Source organism: Prionailurus bengalensis, chromosome D2 (genome assembly GCF_016509475.1).
Source record: "Prionailurus bengalensis isolate Pbe53 chromosome D2, Fcat_Pben_1.1_paternal_pri, whole genome shotgun sequence".
Taxonomy (NCBI): Eukaryota; Metazoa; Chordata; class Mammalia; order Carnivora; family Felidae; genus Prionailurus; species Prionailurus bengalensis.
The window spans coordinates 33,094,427-33,116,708 of NC_057351.1; the positions used below are offsets into that span (position 1 = coordinate 33,094,427).

The window sequence follows — 22,282 nt, forward strand, 5'->3', positions numbered from 1 at the left end:
GGTTATTTTAGTCCGTTGCTAGATCAGCAGTGTTGCAGAAGTTTATGACTGAGGTCTTGCCTTGTATGCTTTTAGGTATGCTATCTTATTTGAGCCTCAAAGCACTATTAGTGTGGAACAAGTATTAATTTTAAATAACTTTATTGGTAATTTAGGAGCTAGATTTAATTTCCTAACTCAAAATCTGATGTTGACCAGATGCAACAAAAAGCCCTTCAAAAAAAGTATAATAAAGTCCTCCCTATTGCCTTGTTTTATAGACATGAAATTCTCTTGGAAATCAAAGGTATATAAATTGCTTCATGACTTACTTTATAAAGTAACAATATATTCTAGTAGGGAAATGTTGCCTATGTTATAATAAAATGTAGTCACTGTTTAATAATGTTTTCAAAGAGAAAATAATTTTCTAATATTCAACTGTAATATAATTTAACTCACAAAACATTAATACCACCTTCATTTAAACTGCATCGGAAGCTTTGCTTCCTTGGTGAGTTATTGAAAGAAGAATAAAATATGGCTTATATTTAGTATAACCTTTTAAAATTTTTTATGGTACTACCTAAAGAGATTCTCTTTTTCAAACTTCAGATTTCTACTTTAAATATCATAAAGTGTTTATATTGTATAATATCTCTTTGTTTAGAGGTAGTTGTGGCTTTCAAAATACATTATACTTATTAAATGCTTTTCAGTAAGAGTAAGTCTTCAGTAAGAGTAAGATTGAAGATTGAGTTTCTGAATATCTTACATTTTGGTAGAACATCAGTCATTCAAATGTTATCACATTTATATTGTCACTTACCCATAAATGAAATCAGCCTTGTGAAGTAGTCAAGTGTGTTGTCATTGCTGTTCATTCAACAAATGAGGATACTGAAACTTAGGGGTGGAAACTCAGGATAGTAAGTTGGAACTGGGCCCAGGGTTTTTGGTGTTTTCCCATACATTAGATCTCGCGGATTTGGAGTCACAGTGCTTATTTCAGTGAATGGTTAGAGTCGAAGTAGTGAAAAAGTATCACAGATGTGATGCTTCAGCAATTATATTATATCAAGGACTTGGAAAAAAACTGATGCCAAATTGTAGAAGCTATTATAGGTTTTTTTGTGTGTTAAAAAACAAAATTCAACTGAGTAGATTTGAAGATCTAATTGGCTTTATTAAACAATTCATGAATTGGGCAGCATCCCATCTAGAAAGTACAGGGGAGCCCTGAGGAATTGTACCAAATAGAAGGTAGGTGTATAGGTAGGAGGCTGGTGGGGCGGCAAGAAAGTTAATTAGCAAAAGGAAAGGATTGTTCCCTAGAGGGAAGAGTAGAGTGTTTTATCATAACAGATTATCTCTTCTTCCTTTGGGGAATGGAGAGGGTTCTGGTGGTGGCAGACTCAGTGGCACCCATTAGAAAATTCCTCATGACCAGTTAAGACTACATTTCTGGGGGAGGTTGAAACTGCAGTTAGACTATATATAAAGCTCTGGTTTGGAGAGTTGGCCTAAGTGACACCATTCAGGGCCTCTGGTTTTCTTTTTAAGAAAAGACCCAGATTTAGACCTTGGCTTTAGACCAAACTGAAATAATTTTGCAGTGTTTGTCTCTGATTTTTTATATAAAGGGGATTGCCTTCACTTAAATAAAGGAACTACCTTTCTCTTTCTTATTTTCCTTTCTTTTCTTTCTTTCTTTTTCTTTTTTTTCCCCCTTTCTTCTGTTTTTTTTCCCCTTATGGTCTAGTGTCTAACTGGCTATGAATATTTTGGGGATATTGACAGGTTATTTAGACTTGACATTCTTCCCAAGTTGCTGACAGAAATGTGTTGCTGAGTTTGCTCTTCTGAACAATGAAAAGTGAGTGTAGGGGAAGTTGCATAATTTATGATAGTAGTAAAAAACTTTAAGTTTTGACTTGAATTTAATAGTTTGCTCTGAAGGCATGAGATGTCTTTTTAGAATACTAAAGCTTGATATTTTATTAGCTTGAATCTTATGACTTGGGAAAATTAAGTTACGATGTTTTGTAGTCTGACTCTAACTTGAAAATGCTAGCATATTTCTTTTCTAAGGGTTAAGATTTAAGAAGTGGTTGTATTACCAGAGCAGATGTTGTACTTTAACTACAAGCCCCTGTTTTTCCTAGAAGTTCTCAAATTACTCATCAAAGATGTGGACTATCAGGACGCGCCTGGCTGAGTCAGTAGAGCATGCAACTCTTGATTTCAGGGTTGTGAGTTTGAGCCCCACTTTGGGTGTAGAGATTACTCAAAAAAAAAAAAAAAAAAAAAAAAGAAAAAAAGATGTGGACTGTTTTGCACCAAAAGTATAAATCTGTCTTTTCTTTTCAAGGAGCTGTATTGACACCAAATCACTTTGTTCCCTTGGCATTGATATTGCCTAGAGATTTACTCTTTCTCTCATGATTTCTGCACATTTGGGTATTTGCTTTCTTAACCTTAATCTCTGTCTCTGCCTTTGAAATTTAAATGCATGAATAAATACATACCACTTGCCTGAATGTGTTTCTTTTTTAAACTTCTTGAGGGTTTTTTTTTAACTTTAAGCATCAGTCAAGAATTTATTAAAAGCTTTCTATCTTCTTGTGATTTATTAAGAATATGTAATTAAAACAGCAAAATATATTCAGTCTAGGGGAGTCATGGAATACAGTTTAGAATAGCAATACCTCTTTGGTCTCTAGCACTTAACATTCCTCTCCTTGGTTTTTGTCTTTGCTTTGGTTTGGTTGGAATGTTGTTATGGTTGACACATTAGAAAGAAAAAGGGCAAGAGCAAAATCATTTTTGTTTCTATTGGCCTTATTAGACTATAAGGTATTAGAAGGTTTAAGAAAGGAAAGGACCTATATGTGTGTTTGTGAACACTTCATAAGTAATATTTCATAATTACCAATATCATTATAGAAGTGACTGGGAAGGACTTTGGGAAAGTGATTTATCTCAGAACTACAGAGGCAGGGTTCTACAGCAAGAGTCAGCAAACATTTTCTTGAAGGGCCACATGATAAATATTTTAGACTTTCTGGGCCATAAAGTCGCTGTTCCAACTACTTAACTCTGCTACAACTCCTCAATTCTGCCACTGCAGTGTGGGAGTAGATGACTGAGCTATAGACTGGAAGTAAATAAATGGGCTTGGTTTTGTTCCAGTACAACTTTATTTACAAAAACAGGTGTTTGGCCTGCCAACCTATATTCTTTAGCAGCCTACAAATAATATTCATAAGCAACCATGTGTTTATGCAGTTCTTTGCCCCACAAAAACATTTTTTTATTGTCGAGGAGAACTTGCAAAATCATAAAGGAACAGAGGACTTCCCATTTTAAAATGGCCCGTCAGATTATACATAAATATTTTCAGGTAATGCAATATGCCAGTTGGAATTTCCTTTAAGATACTCTGGGGGAAAAAACTAGATGGATATAGATGAACCAAATTTGACAAAATGTTGGTAAATATAGAAGTGGGTGATGATACATGGAAGAAATTCATCACACTGTGCTCTTTACTTCTTTGTATGTTCTGAAATGCCCATGTTAGAAAGTTGCTATTTAAGTAAATAATAGCCTGGTAAAGGCAGCAGTTTTTCCCTTCTCTTGAAATAACCTTAAAATAAGAAAGTGAATAAGAAAGCAAGCTCCATCTTTGCAACCAGAGAGATCTCTGCAATCCTAAAGCACAATATATGAAAAAAGGTTTACCAGACCTAATGAAAATAAAATGTGTATGTGAGAAGACCCTGAGAGATGAGATCTATGGTTCCAGATCCCCAACAAAGCCAAGAGAGCTCAGCTCTCCCAGAGAAGTGGTTGGCCTCAGTTTTTTCCAAAGCGGGGTTCAACACTAACCCTTTAACTAATACTTTCCTCAAAGAAACATTTATTTAGGGATTTTATGCCAATCCAAATAATTCTTTAATATGAGGGCGCAAAGACATTTTTTAACATGCCAAGTTTCAGAGAACTTTATTCTCATGAACCCTCCTTCTACAGGATGAAATTCAGCCAACCAAGACATGAAAGGGGAAACTATAGTTAAAGTATTGGTAGTGAGCATAGAATCCACTGATCTATAAAATTAAGACATAGCCCCTGTGAATAAGAGGAGACTACTGTATTTACATTTTTAGTAAATGTCAGTCTCATATTTCTGCATGTTTTCCTAAGTGGGAAGGAGGTGGGAACTGAAGTTCACATGAAGGATATAAAGTCTGTTATGCATCATGGTTGTGTTAAGGTATGTCTTGTCATAGAGTCCTAAATGATTTTTCTTTTAGGGCTCATGGAATGGAATATGATATCTGGCTCAGAGGCAGATATTGTGTTTTAGTCGCTTAATGCCTTCCTATAATACTTTCTGTGGCTGGGAGGGGTACCTGGGTAGCTCAGTTGGGTAAGCATTCGACTCTTGATTTTGGCTCAGGTCATGATCTCACGGTTTAGTTCGTGAGATGGAGCCCCACATGGGGCTCTGTGCTGCCAGTGTGGAGCTTGCTTAGGATTCCCTCTCTCTCTCTCTCTCTCTCTCTCTCTCTCTCTGCCCCTCCCCCACTTGCACAGCATGTGCACTCACACTCTACCTCTCTGAAAATAAATAAATAAGCATGAAAAAAAAATTTTTAAATACTTTCTGTGAATGGGAAAGTATACAAAGGGATAAATATAATCATTTGACAAGTCAGAAACATATTTAATATTCTTTTTGAAACTTAGTTTAATTGCGTGAAACTAAATTCCAGATCTAAATCTTAAATGACACTACTCTTTGAGAAGGTAGTAAGATTATGAGTGATTTCCTTCTTAAATTAAAAAAAGGAAATTATTAGGGACTCAAGGAGTGAGGCTCCCTGACCAAATTAAAAATGAAAGAAAAAAAAAAAAGGAAAGTGAACAGAAAGATGAGATTTCTACCCAATAACAGCAAATTCATGATACAGCTACTTAAATAACTGGCTTACACGTGGTTATGAAGGCAATGCATGTGTAAACGCTAGCAAGAAAAGGAAGCACAAAAGCTTCACTTTTGACTGGATAGCCCTTAAGCAAATATTAAGTGTTTAAAAAGCAGATGAAAAAACAGTTTGTGTGATGTGTGTGTATGTAAATATGTTTGTATAAAATCTTGAAAACAAGCCACAATGTTCATCACTGTTGTCTTAGGATGGTATGAGTTTGAGAGACTTCTTTAAAGTATATTTTTAAACTTTTCTACAACGGATACGCATTGCTTAAATAACCAGGAAGTTATTTCTGTATGCACATAATTTCACATTCGTTACTGTGTCCTGACAGTGGATGTGTCTTTTTGTGTTTTCTAGGTGCACCCGAGGCTCTCTTCCTGGCAGAATTTGGGAGTTGTTTATTGCAGTACTGTTGTGCCCTCTGATGGTGAGTTTTGGCAAATCCATTTTTTATGTCTATTTTCTTTTTCTTAACTCAGTGTTTCTCATTCTCTAACTAACATACAAATTTACATATCCTACTCTTTCACTTCAGATGCACTTGGAGTCAGAGAGAGAAGCAGGGGGAGGCAATGCTAAAGAGAAATAAAATTTGAATGAAGATATAGTGAATTTAGAAGAGAAATCAGAAAGAAAAGCTAATAGGCCCATCCAGTTTTCATAGATCAAGGAATGTTATTATCTCATCTCTTCATTTATGTTTTAAAATTGGGGACAAAGGTAATGTGAAGATCACAGAAGCACCATCTTTGGTATTTCCTAACCACTGGGTCTTTATTCTATGTATCGTGATCAAACTCTCCAGCCCCTTCACGTCATCAGGGCCTAGAAAGAAGCAATTCAAAATCTGCAACCTCCTGCCTGATTGTTTTTTTTCTTCCCTGATGGTACTATCCTTCTTTGATGTGAGGAAGAATGAACCGATGCTTGGGGACCACATGCAGTCCTTTGTAAAAGTCCATAATGCTGCCAACTGACAACAGGACGGAGGCTGTTGTTGCAGTAGTGGAGGGATATGTTTACAGCTCTTCTTGTCATTTCTCTCACTCAGTATTGGACACTCACAGTTTATATTATTTGCTTAATAGGGTTGAGTGTTAATATATTTCCTCTGTATAAAGTTTAGTTTGATAGAATTCTAATTTCAACCTTATAAACATTAAATTTATAGGCAAAGCAACCATCAAAAGAGCATCTAGCAAACTTAAAGACACCTAAAGCAACGAAATCTCAGCAGAATTTTTAGAGTCCTAGGATCCCCATTATTGATCAGAATCGATATTTAAAGTGTTACCAGAACCCTCCCCCTCAAAGCTGTTTAAATTTAATGCAGCTGCTATTATTCTGTATGGAAGTATTTCAGTAATGTAACAGTGCTACAGTTGTACTGGGATATCTAGATGAATATTATTCCAGGACATAAATGCTAGTAGGTTGACTGTATGTTGCATAAGGGGTGTTTGCAAAAGCTGAAGGGATACATACTTTAAAAGAAGTGTGGGTCCCCAAATTCCTACCAATACTATTGTCCTTCTTAAGAAAACCAATTCATATTAGTAAAATATGAAAATAGAAGCACATAATTGGTTTAATGCAACTCATTGCCCATACTATCCGCAAATTATACATCTTTCTTATTTTTACTTCTAAGCTAATTTTACCTTAGGTCTGTATAGTGTATGAGAAAACTCTGCTTAATACATAGCTACTTGTAGCCAGCCGTCTCTGTGATCATTTACTGCTCTTAGTTGAGACTGCCGGATCATATTCTTTATCAAATCATTTTTAAAAAGTACAAAATCTAAAATACCACATTATGTTTATATACCTAGTATATATGCCTAATATAAAGTACCTCTCAATAATTGCATGTTAATTATGTTGTTTGACCGATCTTCTATTTATGACTATAATAGCTCAGATAACAGATATAAATTATTTTAAATGTTTAACCTTCTTACCAAAGCAATCTAAAGGTTCTTAGTTTTTCTTATGTCACAAATACTTTTAAAGATCTGGTGAAAGCTCTCTCTATATATCTGCATGCATACATACATACATACATACATACACATACACATAGGAAATTTTACACATAATTTCTTAATGATAAAGACTCCCTCAAACCAACTCATGGACTCCTCATCTCATGGCCCTCAACCTCAGATACATTGTATACAGGTGCACAGGTACCTACCCATATCTGTGCACATGTTCCCTTTCATGAGAGGCATTATGTTTAGAGATTAAGTAAGAGACAAGCTTTGGAGTCAAGCAGATCTAGGCTTACATCCCAGTTTCACTATTTAACCACCTTATATCTTTAGGCAAGGGCATTAGCTTCTCAAAGCCTCTTTTCTCATCTGTGAAATGGAGATAGTAATAGTTATCACCTCTGAGAGAAAAACAACTTACCCTGCAGAAATAGTACTTATCCACCAGAACGACTTACTCTATAAAGAGTGCTTGTGGTAGTGTTAAAGACCTCTAATCTAAGAACCGTGGTTTGGGGCTTCTCATTTTAATTTCATTGTGCCCCCATCCTCAACTATAGAACTATAGAAATTTTTATGACTGTATTGTTTGTACCTACTTAAGATCTCCAAAGCCTTGTTTATACCTGCTTAAGATTTCCAAAGCCTTTAGGGTGTTCCTCTTCACATTAATGAAAGTTAAGGATGAGAGTAATTCTGCTATAGACAGGTTGAATGTATAATTTATCATCCAACCCAGGATACTTTTGAGAATGAAAAGGGGGCAACCAGAGTTTTCATGACAGATTTTCATAGTGTAACCCAGGACGTATTGTCCCCTAAGCTTTTGGGAAAGTGTCAAGGGTGAGCTAGCATAAGAATAAGGAAAATAGCGCCTTCTAGCTGCCTTCCTTTCTCTATCCAGAATGTGATGCTATTCAGTTAACCCTGTTTTGAGAATTGTGGTGAGAGTTGTGTTTATTTTGTAGTTAACAAAAGATGTAAGATTTTCATACAATAGAGAGCAAATAATTTTTGTAATAAAGGGCTATTGACAATTCCTGTGTAATAATAAATAACCATCTGTTTAATCAACCCAAGTATAGATAACATATAAATTCTTTTTTTATTTTTTTAAAATATTTTTGAATGTTTATTTATTTTTGAGAGAGAGAGAGAGAGAGAGAGAGAGAGAATGATCAGGGGAGGGGTAGAGAGAGAGGGAGACACAGAATCTGAAGCAGGCTCCAGGCTCTGAGCTGTCAGCAGAGCCTGACACGGGGCTTGAACTCACGAGCTGTGAGATCATGACCTGAGCCGAAGTCGGACACTCAACCAACTGAGCCACGCAGGTGCCGCTGATAACATATAAATTCTTAATCTAAGGTCTGTGGATGGTTTGGAGAACTAAATATTGCCCCAACTTTCTTCTTTGGTTTTTGTCCTGTTATGTTTTTAAATTAAAAAAAAAATTTTTTTTTTAATTTTTAAAAAATGTTTATCTTGAGAGAGAGAGCAAGCAGGGGAAGGACAGTGAGAGAGAGAGAGAGAGAGAGAGAGAGAGAGAGAGAGAGAGAAAGATATCCCAAGCAGGCTCCACACTGTCAGTGCAGAGCCCAGTGCGGGGCTGAATCCCACAAAGGGTGAGATCATGACCTGAGCCAAAACCAAGAGTTGGATGCTTAACCGACAGCCACTTAGGAACCCCTGTCCTGTTCCTTTTTTTTTTTTTTTAAGCTTCATTGAGATATGTTTTACATATCCTAAAATTCACCTGTCATTTCATAGCATCATAACAATCCAGTGTTAGACTACTTCCTTCACCCCTAAAAGTTCCCTGGTTCCTGTTTTGCAGTCATTCCCTTCTCCCACCTTGTGCCCCAGGCAATCACTAATCCACTTTCTGCCTCTAATAATTAAATCTTGTCCAAAAATGTCATATGAATGGACTCCTACAGTATGGAGTCTTTTGCATGTAGCTTGTTTTATGTTATCATAATGCTTTTGAGGTTTATCCCTGTTATAGGGTGTTGCAGCTCTTTCCTTTATTTTTATTGCTGAGAAGTATTTTGGTATATGGAAATATCACATTTTGTTTATTCACCAAATGAAAGATATTTGGGTTGCTTTCCATTTTGGCCTGTTCATACTGCTGGTATCAACATTTGCCTGTAAGTCTGGGTGAACATATGTTTCCGTTTCCTTTGGGTACTTAGTGGAAAGTAGGGTTATATGGCATGTGCTTAGCTTTTTAAGAAATTGCAAAACTGTTTTCCAAAGTGGCTGTACCACTTTGCATTCCCACCAGCAACATGTAAGTGTTCCAGTTTCCCCATATCCTCCCCAACGCTTGTTTGAATCAATCTTCTTGATTATAGATATTTTAGTGGATATGCAGTATTATTTCATTGCATTTCACTGATGACTAATGATGTTGAGCATCTTTTTATTTTATTTTTTTATTTTAGAGAGAGTTTGCGCGAGCAGATGAGAGGGGGCAGAGCGAGAGACAGAATCTTAAGCAGGCACCGCGCTCAGTCCCGTGATCCCCTGGGATCATGACCTGAGCTGAAATCAAAAGTCAGATGCTCAACTGACTGAGCCACCCAGACGCCCTGTTGAGCATCTTTTAATGTGCTTATTAACCATTCAAGTATTTTCTTTGGTAAAGCATCCAAATTTTTGTCCATTTAAAAAAGTTGACCATCTTAGTCGTGATTTATAAGGATTCTTTGTATATTCTAGAGCTTTTCCTGTTGCTTTTCAAATAGTTTTGGGGAAAAAAAGGATTTGTTTGAGTCATCTTACTAATGGCCACTTTTTATACACATTTGGAAATTCTGTCTTTACTGTCATCATCATATTGAGGGCACAAACTACCCCACCACTGTGTTTCCTTCCAACTGTTTAAAAACTTGACAACAAAAAAGAAATGAAACTAATGAAACCACTTAATCGCCAAAGATGCTAGAACACAAAGCTCTGGGGTCTTAATATGGCAGAGTTGTCACCAACCTAAAGATGAAGTTGGGAATGCTGACACAGACTATAGGTTTCCATTTAAAAAATATTTCTTACAGTTTGGACTTTTTGTTTAAGTAGAAGTTTCAGTTAGGAACTACCAAAATGTGATTGCACTTAAACTTTATGTGCTGACAGTTTTGAACTGGCTTAGCTTAGAGTAGAAGCAAATTTGTCAAATTTCAGATGATGTCATCCAATCTAGGATTGCTGTCAGTTATTCCAATACTTTGAAGGAAGTTTTGAATGAATTGGAAACTATCCCATTTCCCTTCAGAATACAACTTGATGAAGCTACTGATTTGCTCTAAAGCCTTAGTTCCTACTTTTTGTCTGTTAATAAGCATGCTGACACAATCAAAAAAAAAATCTCAAATATGTGTGATTCTCTTACGGAAATTAGAAAATCTGTTAACGTTAATGGCTGTAACCTTCTTTGGAAGATTGTTAAATTTCTTTGCCAAAATAACTACCAGAAAAAAAATTTTTTTGATGCTAAGGAAGATCTTGGTACTCTCTGCACAGATGGTACATCTTCCAAGCTTAGTAACATGCATATTTATATTGCCTTAGAGAAGAAAGGAGCCCCACCCATTGTAATAATGCACTGGGTGTTGTTGGTTTTTTGGTTTTTTTTTTCACTTGCACATACTGGCATTGAAGGCTTTTCCCAGAGTCCTAAAAGAAGCCTTGCCTGCTACCACAGAAGTAGTCACTATCATAAGATGATTTTATCAAAATAGAAAATTTTTCTTTGCTTGGTTAAACTTTTGACAGGAGTTTTGCTTTTTACTTATTTTTATTTATTTGTTTTTTGAATTTTTTACAATCTAAATCCAAGTTAGTTAACATATAGCGTAATAATGATTTCAGGAATAGAATTTAGTGATTCATCATTTACATATAACAAGTGCCATTTACATGCCAACACGTGTCCTGCTTAATGCCCCTTGCCCATTTAGCCCATTCCCCCACCCAATACCCCTCCAGCAGTTTGGAGGGGTTTGTTCTCTGTATTTAAGAGTCTGTTATGGTTTGTCTCCCTCTCTGTTTTAATACTATTTTTGCTTCCCTTCCCTTATGTTCATCTGTTTTGTATCTTAAATTCCACATATGAGTGAAATCATATACTTGTCTTTCTTTGACTGACTTATTTCAGTTAGCTTAATGCACTCTAATTCCATCCACATTGTTGCAAATGGCAAAATTTCATTCTTTTGATTGGCAAATAGTACTCCATTGTGTATATATACCACATCTTCTTTATCCATTCATCAGATAATGGACATTTGGGTTCTTTCCATACTTTGGCTATTGTCGATAGTGCTGCTTGTAAACATTGGGGTGCATGTGCCCCTTCAAAACAGCATACCTGTATCTCTTGTATAAATACCTAGTAGTGCAATTGCTGGCTCGTAGGGTAGTTCTATTTTTAATTTTTTGAGACCCTCCATACTGTTTTCCAGTGTTGCTGTACCAGTTAGTATTCCCACCAGCCGCGCAAAAGAGATCCTCTTCCTCCACATTGTCGCCAACATCTGTGGTTGCCTGAGTTGTTAATTTTAGCCATTCTGACAGGTGTGAGGTGGTAGCTCACCTATGTGAGCTTGTGGTTTTGATTTGCCTGATGATGAGTGATGTTGAGCATTTTTTCCTGTGTCTGTTAGCCATCTAGATGTCTTCTTTGGAAGTGTCTATTCAGTCTTTTGCCCATTTCTTCACTGGATTATTTGTTTTTTGGTGTTGAGTTTGATAAGTTTTGGATATTAACCCTTTATCTAACATGTCGTTTGCAAATATCTTATCCCATTCCATTGGTTACCTTTTAGTTTTGCTCATTGTTTCCTTCTCTGTGCAGAAGCTTTCTATTTTGATGAGGTCCCAGTAGTTCATTTTTGCTTTTGTTTCCCTTGCCTCCAGAGACGTGTTGAGTAAGAAGTGGCTGCGGGCAAGATCAAAGAGGTTTTTGCCTGCTTTCTGTTCTAGGATTGTGATGGCTTCCTGTCTTATATTTAGGTCTTTCATCCATTTTGAATTTATTTTCGTGTTGGTGTAAGAAAGTGTTCCAGGTTCATTCTGCTGCATGTCACTCTCCAGTTTTCCCAACACCATTTGCTGAAGAGACTGTCTTTTTTCCATCGGATATTCTTTCCTGCTTTGTCAAAGATTAGTTGGCCATACGTTTGTGGGACCATTTCTGAGTTCTCTATTCTGTTCCATTGATCTGTGTGCCTGTTTTTGTGCCAGTACCATTCCATCTTGATGATTACTGCTTTGTAGTATAGCTTGAAGTCTGGAATTGTGATGCCTCCAGCTTTGGATTTCTCTTTTAGGATTGCTCTGGCTATTCGGGGTCTTTACTGGCTCCATACAAATTTTAGGATTATTTGTTCTAGCTCTGTGAAGAATGCCGGTGTTATTTTGATAGAGATTTTAGGAGTTTTGCTTTTTAAGAGAAGAGAAAATTTAGTTAAAGGAAGAGTTTACTTATGCCTTGATTTATTTGGAAATATTTGGGACCTTATGAATGAGCATAATCTTCCAATTCAAGACCTTTTGGCCATTATTATGAATTTGGTAGAAAAATCATGAATTCTTTTAACCGAGCTGTAGCTCTGAAGTTGGTAATTAGAAATAGACAACCCTGTGAATTTTCCAACTGCGGGGGTAGGGAGTTTCTCTCAAGTCTACTCATGAATGGAAAGCTTTGTCAGTTTCTCTACAAGAACTGAAAAACCTCAGAGCTCTTGAAGATTACTTCCATTCAGAAACCTTAAAATTGAATTTTGGATTTATAATCTTCTCACTTTTGATACTGTATCAAAATAGTGATATGAATTCAATTCTAAGAGTCTTAGAAAATTCTTAAGTTCCTTGCACACACCTATCCTACCATCATCATCTGCCAAAGGGAGCTGTGATTACATTTACCATATCTTTCTCAGAGTCCCTGAGTGTTCACAACTTCTTTTCACAAAAACAGAAAGGCACAACCTTTTAGATATCAAAGATGATATTCTGGTTAACCATGACTTCTTTACGTGACTTTATGTGACTTCTTTATTCAAGCCAAGCAATAGCAGCCTTGTAATTGAAATGGTTTTTTATATAGTATTAAAGTTTATATTTTATTTAACTTGTACAATTTTGTTTTATCTCTTTAAAAAATAAGAAATGGCCATTAATTTTGGGTTAAAATGAGGAAAGTCCGTTTTTTGTCAACATTTATTTTAAAAATATGTCAGTGTAGTAGTCTGCTTGGGCTGCCATAAAATAGCATAGGCTGAATGGCTTAAACAACAAAAATTTATTTTTTTCCCAGTTCTGGATGCTGGAAGTCTGAGGCCAGAGTACCAGCATGGTCTGGTTCTGGTAAGAACTCTGTTAGCTTGCACATAGCCACCTTCTCTCTGTGTCCTCACATGGTGGGGACTGGAGAGAGCTCTTACCTTCTTATAAATCCACAGTCCTATCAGATTAGGACCCCACCTTTATGACCTCATTTAACTTTAATTACCTCCTAAAGACCCATCTCCAGATAGTCACACTGAGATTTAGAGCTTTAACCTATGAATTTTGGCAGGGAGACACAATTTAGTCTGTAGCAGACAATATGAAGGAAACCAGTTTCTGATGCAATAAAATAAATTATATCTAAAATTTTTATGTATAAATTGTTTGAATTTTTTCAGGGAATAAGGCTATAGGAGGAATCCATACCCTTATCAGTGTCTCAAAGAGGTCAATTATCCAAAAATACTAAGGAACATGGAATTGGTTTATATAGCAATAACTGGTTTCCTTCTTGTTGTCCTCAGTGGAACAAGTCACTTTTGTTTTCTTGAGATTTAAAGGAATGATTGGAAATTTTCCATGGACGTATTACATGCTTTTAGACTTTGGGTTTTTTTGTTTTTTTTTTTTAATTTTTTTTTCAACATTTATTTATTTTTGGGACAGAGAGAGACAGAGCATGAATGGGGGAGGGGCAGAGAGAGAGGGAGACACAGAATCGGAAACAGGCTCCAGGCTCTGAGCCATCAGCCCAGAGCCTGACGCGGGGCTCGAACTCACGGGCCGCGAGATCGTGACCTGGCTGAAGCCGGACGCTTAACCGACTGCGCCACCCAGGCGCCCCTAGACTTTGGGTTTTAAGACCTTAGTTTTTAGGAAAATCAAGAGAAACTGTTAAAGCAGGCATTTTTTTCATACATTCTCATTGAATCTTCTCCGCAGCCCTATGAGGTATTAGAATCCCTACACTGTGAGGAAACTGAGGTACAGTTATATTCAGTAACATGCCCATGGATTTGAGGTATCTCCTGTGGTAGAACTTGAGGACTATCAAATCTGAGATTCCAAAACCATGCTTTTTCTACTGCACTCCACTGTCTATACTTTGGGGTTGTATTCTGTTTATCATCCAGAAATTAAAGTGGATCAAGGATCAAGGTTTAATAAAGGTACTTTCGTAGCAGCACCACCAAAAACATCAGTTTTAAAAGGAAAAAATGTTACAGTACTATATTAGGACAGGATTTCATTTTTACAAAAGCGAAAGAAAATTTTAATTCTCAGTAGAGTGAGTGCACGAATGGAAAGAAAGGGAGGGGATGACCTTTTACTTAGCACAAATGGTTTTGACATTTCTGAGAAATATTTTCATGAACTCGTTTTAAAAGAACCTGAATTAACAAGAAGTACCTAGGTTGTACAACTATTTAGCATCAGACGAATAATACCATGTATAAAAAGATGATTTATAACTTTGTATTTTTCCAACTTTTACTATTTAAGCCCCATAATAACTCCACAAAAATTGTACATAGTTTACAGAAATTACCTTGTACAAATACTGATTCACCCAAGGTACAAAATGAAATACATAGTTGATGTGATTAAAATGAATTTATACTACTGGTTAGAAAGAAACAACTGGATTTATCAAGCTACTGAAGTTATGATTATATAATTGGGCTTTCTTATATTGCCGTGGAAGATTATTTCCTACGTAAAATTTACAAGTTTTCAACATAAGTATTCTTCAAATGCTGTTAATACGTGACAGACTTAGTATATTTAATATATTATGAATAATATAAAGAAAATTTCAATAATCTATTTTTCATAGTTAAATAGGTTCTTCTGAGGTTATTGTGAAGCAAGCACATTTTGTTTATACATGTTAATTATTGATATCAAAGATATTTTTGCCACAATGTATAAGGAAGGGCCTTATTATCACCAAAATAATATTTAGTTTACTCTGTTAAATGGTAGTAATCTTATGTTTTGTCTAACATATAATTTAATGAAAAAGCCTATGGGCTTTTGGAATTGTATTTATGAACATAGAAGTGAGTATTAAAGATAAATTGTGTGAAGCTATCTAGGCATGATACTAGTAAAAAAAATCTGTAAAACATATATTAAGAAGAGTAAACTTTATTGAATGACACAAAAGAAGATAAAAATAAATGCAGAGTTATGACATGTTAACGAATGTGAGGACAACACTGTAAAAATTGTCTGCTTCCCCCACATGAATTTATAAACTCCAGTGCAATGCTAATCTAAACTAAACCCCAACAGGAACTGCTGAATTTATTCAAAACTTCATATGAAAAAAGAAAACTACACAAATACCTAAAATAAATTTGGAGCGGAAAAGGGGGGAAGGTTTGCCTCAACTACGTATTAAGATGTATTTTTAAAACCATAATAATCAAAAGGAAAGATCGTAGAGTCAGATTAGAGAAACCTTGCATGTACGGGAATTTGACATGTGATAGAATTAACATTGTACATCAGGAGAAAAGGGAGACTATTCAATAAATGCGGCTGTTATAGTTGACTTCTTACCTCACAAAAGTAAATTCCAAATGGCATAAGGAGTAAAATGTGAAATGCAGAGCTCTAAAAGGAAAAGAAAAGTTGGCCAAATTTATATTGGAAACTAAAAACAAGGAGGGCTGCTAACTTTCTTAGCCTTCTTTTTATTTACAATAAAGAAGAAGAAAATCTGTTTTTTTTCCAGGGATAAATAAATTGTGGTATATTCATAAATAAAATTCTACATAGGACTTTAAGTTAATGATCCAGAAATCTGATTCAATTTGGATAAATGTCAAAGCATTATTGAGCATAAAAGGCAAGTTGTAGAAAGTTGAATATAATGCAACCATTTATGTAATGTCTAAATACACGCAAGAACCATGCCATATTTAGTTATTTAACACCACGTAGCAAATTACGGCAATATTTAGTGGCTTAACAATAATAATCCTGTATTATCTCATGTTTTATGGATTTGGAACTCAGGAGCAGTTTAGCTGGGCAATTCAGAATCTCATGGAGTTGCAATCCCATGCTCGCTGGCACTGCAGTCGTCTGAAGGTTTGACTGGGGCTGGAGGGTTCGATTCTAAGATAACTCACAATATGAGCTGAGAAGTTCGTACTGGCTCTTGGTAGGAGGTTCCACTTCTTCTCAATGTTGGCTTCTCCACAGGGCTGCAGGTTTGTCCTTGTGGCTAATGAGTTCCCTCAGAGCATGTGATCCAAAAGAGCAAGACAGAAGCCACACAGTCTTTTATGGCATAGTCTGGGAAGTTACACACCATCACATCTGCTGTATTCTACTGATTTTACAGACCAGCCCTGATTTGATGTGGGATGCGACCATACAAGGATATGAATACCTAGAGGCAAGGATCATAGAAAACCACCTCAAAGGCTGGCTTCCACTATACTATATACTGTATACTAAGCTGTGTCTCTGTGTGTGTTTGTCTGCCTGCCTGCCTGCCTGCATGTATATATATCATGGATGAGACTGCTAAACACCAAATACCAACTTCAAGATAGTGGTTTTCTGTGGAAAAAGAAAGATTACCCTGCTTAAGTATGGATCATTTTTTGAACAGGAGCAAGGCTGGAATGATGTAGGGAATTCACTTACAATATAGCTGATAGAAGAAAGGTGGTGGTGACCTGGACTAAGAAGATGGTGGTAATGCAGAGAATTGAAGGATTAGAGTTGTTTAGAAAATAGAATGAAAGGACATGGTGACTGATTAGATATGAGGGATGTCATGTTCTCGTTCTAAGTAGTCAGGGATATCATACAATTTTCTGGATTGGGCAAAAGTTAAATAATGGTGCTATTACTGACTGAGATGAAAAATGCCAGAGGTGGGTGGTTCAGGGAAGATTAATTCAATTTTAGGATATTTTTACTTTGAGATGTGCATATGGGAAATCCACATGTCCAGCAGACAGTTGAATATAGGTTTGGGACATCATCAACATTTAGAAGTTAGCTGGCAGTCGGGAAAGACATAAGATTGCCTAGAGAGTGTGTGGTTTAAGAAGCACAGAGACCTAGGACAAAGCACGTAGAAACTTTCAAGGGATGAATACAAGAATAAGAGCCTATGAAGGAAAATGAGAAATTGTAGACAAAGTTGCAAACAACCAGGAGAGTATGGAATCACAGAAACCAAAAGGAAAGCTTTTTATAAAGTGAAGGAGCAGGTTTGATGAAGTTTTGGGGTGATGGTGGGATTCATGAGGTCCAGAGCCAACAGCCAAGAAAGAATTCTTGAAGACGTCTTTGGTACAGAAAGGTGATTTTATTAAAGCATGGGGACAGGACCTGTGGGCAGGAAGAGCTGCACTAGGGTCATGACAGTAACTCATTGTATACCCTCAGGTTGGGAGGAGTCTCTAATGTATTTTTGGAAGCAAGGTTTCCAGGACCTTGAGGGGCTAGCTGTTGCTACAGAAATGCCATTTATTACAGTTCAGTAAAACCTCAGTCATGAGACCCTTCAGATGTGTATCAGGGGGCCATAAGCTTGGAGTATGATTGCCAGCATATCTCTTGGGGCAGTTGAGATAGAGGAAGTATACTTACAGGATCCTGGAAGTTGCAATAATATTAAGCTAAGGTTCTCTTTTGCCCCTAGTAAAGTGTCATCATGGAGGCAGCTGAGTTCCTAGAGGGAGGTCACTTTGCCGGTTTCAAGGACTTGTCAATGGGCTGTAGGCAGTAAGGGAATTTAATTTTTCATTTGCCTTAGTTTCCCACATTACCATGGCAAGCACTTAAACCCCTTTCCTTTGTTCTTGGGTAGCCAGGAGTGTCCGAGAAGGAGTATCACACATATTCCACCGTGGTGGGGTGGGAGTGGGGTGCCAGCCTGTATTTTGCCCTCAGCTTGCCCCACACTCCCTCATCAGGTTGACATCATTAGATATTGCTAAAACAAGCAAGTTAAAGGCCAAAATTCCCTCTGAATTTAGCAACCTAATATCATACATGACCTGGGAGAAAATGACTTTTTAGTCCAATGATGAGATCCAAAATGACTTAGCATTGGGTTGACTGTGTCAATTTAGGAATATCACTTAACCTTGCCAGACTTTATTGTTAGCTGCAAAAGAAGGACATTAGTAATGAAGTTTTGGGGTGATGGGGGGAGTGGTCTGGAGCCGACAGCCAAGAAAGAATTCTTGAGGATGTTTTTAGTGCAAAAAGGTGATTTTATTAAAGCACTAGGACAGGACCCCTGTGCAGAAAGAGGTGCCCTGAGGTTGTGATGGGTAACTAGTTATATACTATGAAGTTGGGGGGGGTAAAGTCAAAAGGGAGGCCTCCAGAGGGACTTTGATATACTAAACAATACCTGAGGCCTTGCTATTGTCAAGCTAAAGGTGTTTTTCCTCTAGTAAGGCATTAACATTAGGACGGTGTGGGGTTCCTGTAGAAATGTTGTACTCTGTATTTACCTCAGGTATTTCTCAATGGGCTGCAAGTCATAAAGAAATTTAATTTTACTACCATTTCCTTCCTGCCTTTGTTCCCCATATCACTATGGAGGGGTGATGTTGGGTCTCTAGGAAACTGAGTCTACAGGTTTCTGGAGATTAGGCTATTGATTAGATTGCCTTTTTTTTTTTTTTTTTTTTTTTTTGTAATTTACTAAGGTATTTGTAAACTGATGGGAGACCCATGTCCTGTATGACTGTGATCTCTATCAGTTAACCAAGTTTCCTTTCCTTTGTTCTTGGGCAGTGCCTGAGGAATATCACACATATGGGGTGGGGGGAGGTGGGGGTGCAGGGGTGGATGCTAGCTTGTTTCACCCTCAGCCTGTCTTATGCTCCCTCATTATTATTCTGTATGATTTCTGTCTCTTCTAACACTAAAAGTCTGTGCTTATAGTTCACATTCTTGATTCATAATAATACAGAAAGGGGGTAGAAATAAACAGACAAGATCATAAGCCACTGGAATCATCTATCATACATAAAGTACAGCTCTAAGTAGCTTTGCAGAAAACACCCTATATGTGTTTTCTTATTGTACCAGTTCCCTTTCATAAGTCCTCAAGATATATACATTCATGTTCATGCATGAGATGATCTATTATGGATGAGATTTTACCCACTATTTTTGACAACAAATAAATTTCCTACTGTGAATTTAACTTTCCTACTTACCAATTGGCTAAAAAACAAGCACAAGCACATACTTTGCAACATTTTCTGTACCTGATGCCCCAAAGACCTTTTTTTTTTTAATGTATTCCTTCTTCAACCCCAAATGTCTGTTGTCCTTGCGCTTCTCTTTTTCATCTGGAAAATCCTTTGCCCTTTTGTTTTTATGCCTAAATCTGTTGTCATGTTCTGTTTCTCAGTAATCATATTGGGCGACCCATAATTCCTGAGTTTCTTTGAAGTACACTGTGCTAGAAATACTTAGATTATTTCTTTGCTTATTGAAATGGAAATCAAAAGATTAAAAATGAACCCAACCAAACCACCTGATGCAATTTACACTTAAAAAGAATATTTGTCTCTAGAGAATAATAGCTGACAACTGTCATTAGCTTGTAAATACCCATTGTGACTTTACTACCGCCAGCAACTATTTTACATATTGTTAAACTTGAGGAACTTTGGCAATTGTTCTTTGGTTGCAAACCGAGAGATCTGACATTTACATTACAATCTAGTGTGTGGGAAAGCAGAAGACCTGGGGATACATTTCAAAAGCAGTATTAAAATGAAGGTTTGTCAGTTCTGAAATGTGGGATTTCGTGCAGAGTTTCTCAAAGCTTTCATATTTTACTCCTTTGAAATGCCTCATGATCTTTAGTGTAAAAAGTTAAAGTGACTGAGAAAGACCTTAATTTTCTCTGTTGACTTTATCTCAGTTATTTTAAAACAGTAACCCCTAAGCACTTACCTGTGAAACTGATGTTTAGTGAAATCTTCCATGCTTTTGTGTTTAAGATTCACATCTTCTGTTTAAATTTAACTCTGTCTGCTTCTTGAAATCTGTGGCTGAATAGTTTTTCACTATAGGAAAAAGATGATGGAGGGGAGGGAAACAGGTAAACAAGTTAGTCACTGAATTTTATGATGTCATCATCTTTATGGCCTGTAGAAGAAGAGAGATACTCATGTAAATGGCTCTGACTTTAAAGAAAGACTGGATTGCTAAGGATTCTTTTAGAAATGAGAAAGAAAATGTTCAAATATCTTTAGACATTAAAAACTTGAGATAGTACTTAATATGTACTAAGTTCATATTACTATTTTGGCCTCTTCTTCCTTAGGAAATATAGATTACACTTTTGAAGAATTAAAGAAGTAGAGATTTCTGTCTTTTAAATTTTTATGTAAAAATTCAAATTATGTATCCACAAAGGATTAACTGCTGTGGGAATTGCTGTCCTGCTGTCAACAACTAGAACAATGGACAAAATATGTAAGATAATTGTTTTTAGATATTGAACAATAAGGACAAGACTGATCTCTGAGAGAAGAAAAACAAGTTGGACTGACCCTATATCACCTCAGCTCACAACATGAGGCTTTCTAAATTCTGAATGACAAGAGCAGGCTAGAATAACTTCCAATAACAATTACCAGAAACTGTAAAATGACTACTTCTTAGTGCTCATACAGGGCCAGAAATCATCTGACTTCCCTCCAGCCAGAGAAGAGACATCACTGAATATATGAACATTCATTGTAGACTCCCAGAAGAACATACCTTACAAGTAGGGCCAAATTGGCCATATAACAAAAGAATCTCTAGGTCTGTCCTAAGAACCTTTCTAAAAGACTTGAAAAGATCAATATAATATGCAAATAACTATACAACAGAATCCAGCACTCAGTAATGTAAAAGTCAACAATGTCTAACCTCATCAAAAATGACTAGATAATGAAAAAGCAGGGGGAAAAAACAGAAGAAAAATTTGTCAACAGAAACAGATCTAGAAATGACAGAGATGGTGCAATTAACAGACAAGGATTTTAAAAGTTATTATAAATGTGATCATTATATTCAGGAAGGAAAAGGAAAGCAAGCATAATATGAGGAAGAATAGAAGATACAAAAGTAAACAGATGTAACTCCCAGAGATGAAAAACTTGTGAGATGCAAAGCAATATAGATGAAATTAACAGATTAGCCATTATAGAAGAAAATATCAGTGACACTGAAGTGTGTAGCAGTTAAAACTATCCAAAATGAAGGAGGAAAAAAAAAAACCCTGAAATATAATGAAGGGATCCTCAGTGCCTTGTGAGACTCTATTGCATAGTCTAATATAGGTATAATTATAGGAATCCCAGAAGGAGAAGGGTAAGAGCCAGAAAAAATATTTGAGTAATGGCAAAAAAGTTTCCAAATTTGATTAAAACTATGAGCTCACAGATGTGAGAAATTTAGCAGCTCCCAAGCAGAATACTTACAAAACCATAGAATGGAAAATTATAATCAAACTGTTGAAAACCAACGATAAAGAGAAAATATTAAGAGCAGCCATTGGGCAAAAGACATATTATGTACAGAGGAACAAAGATAATAGTATACATTAACTTATAGTATATGCAAAGCAGAAGACATAAGTTCTTTAGAGTGCTAAAAGGAAAAAGAAATCTGTCTACCTAGAATTTTTTACAAAGCAAAGTGTTCAAAAATGAAGGCTGGGAGGCCTGCGTGGCTCAGTTGGTTGAGCGTCCGACTTCAGCTCAGGTCATGTTCTCATGGTTCGTGGGTTTAAGCCCACATCAGGCTCTGTGCAGACAGCTCAGAGCCTGGAGCCTGCTTCAGATTCTGTGTCTGTCTCCCTCTCTCTCTCTCTCTCTCTCTCTCTCTCTCTCTCTCTCTCTTTCTGCCCTTCCCCTGCTTGTGCTCTGTCTCAAAAATAAATAAACATTTCTTTTTAATGAAGGTAAAATAAACTTTTTCAGAGCCCAAATGTCCATCAATGGATGAATGGAT

The 22,282-nt window shown here is 36.4% G+C and overlaps 1 protein-coding gene across 3 annotated transcripts in view; it reads left to right on the plus strand.

Moving 5' to 3' along the window:
• MCU (mitochondrial calcium uniporter) overlaps positions 1-22,282 on the plus strand; it is a 206,357-nt gene that overhangs the window by 156,200 nt on the left and 27,875 nt on the right. For all 3 annotated transcript variants that reach the window (XM_043596600.1, XM_043596602.1, XM_043596601.1), the window contains one exon: positions 5,340-5,409. In XM_043596600.1, coding sequence (XP_043452535.1) covers positions 5,340-5,409 — 70 coding nt within the window. The remainder of the gene's footprint in view (positions 1-5,339; positions 5,410-22,282) is intronic.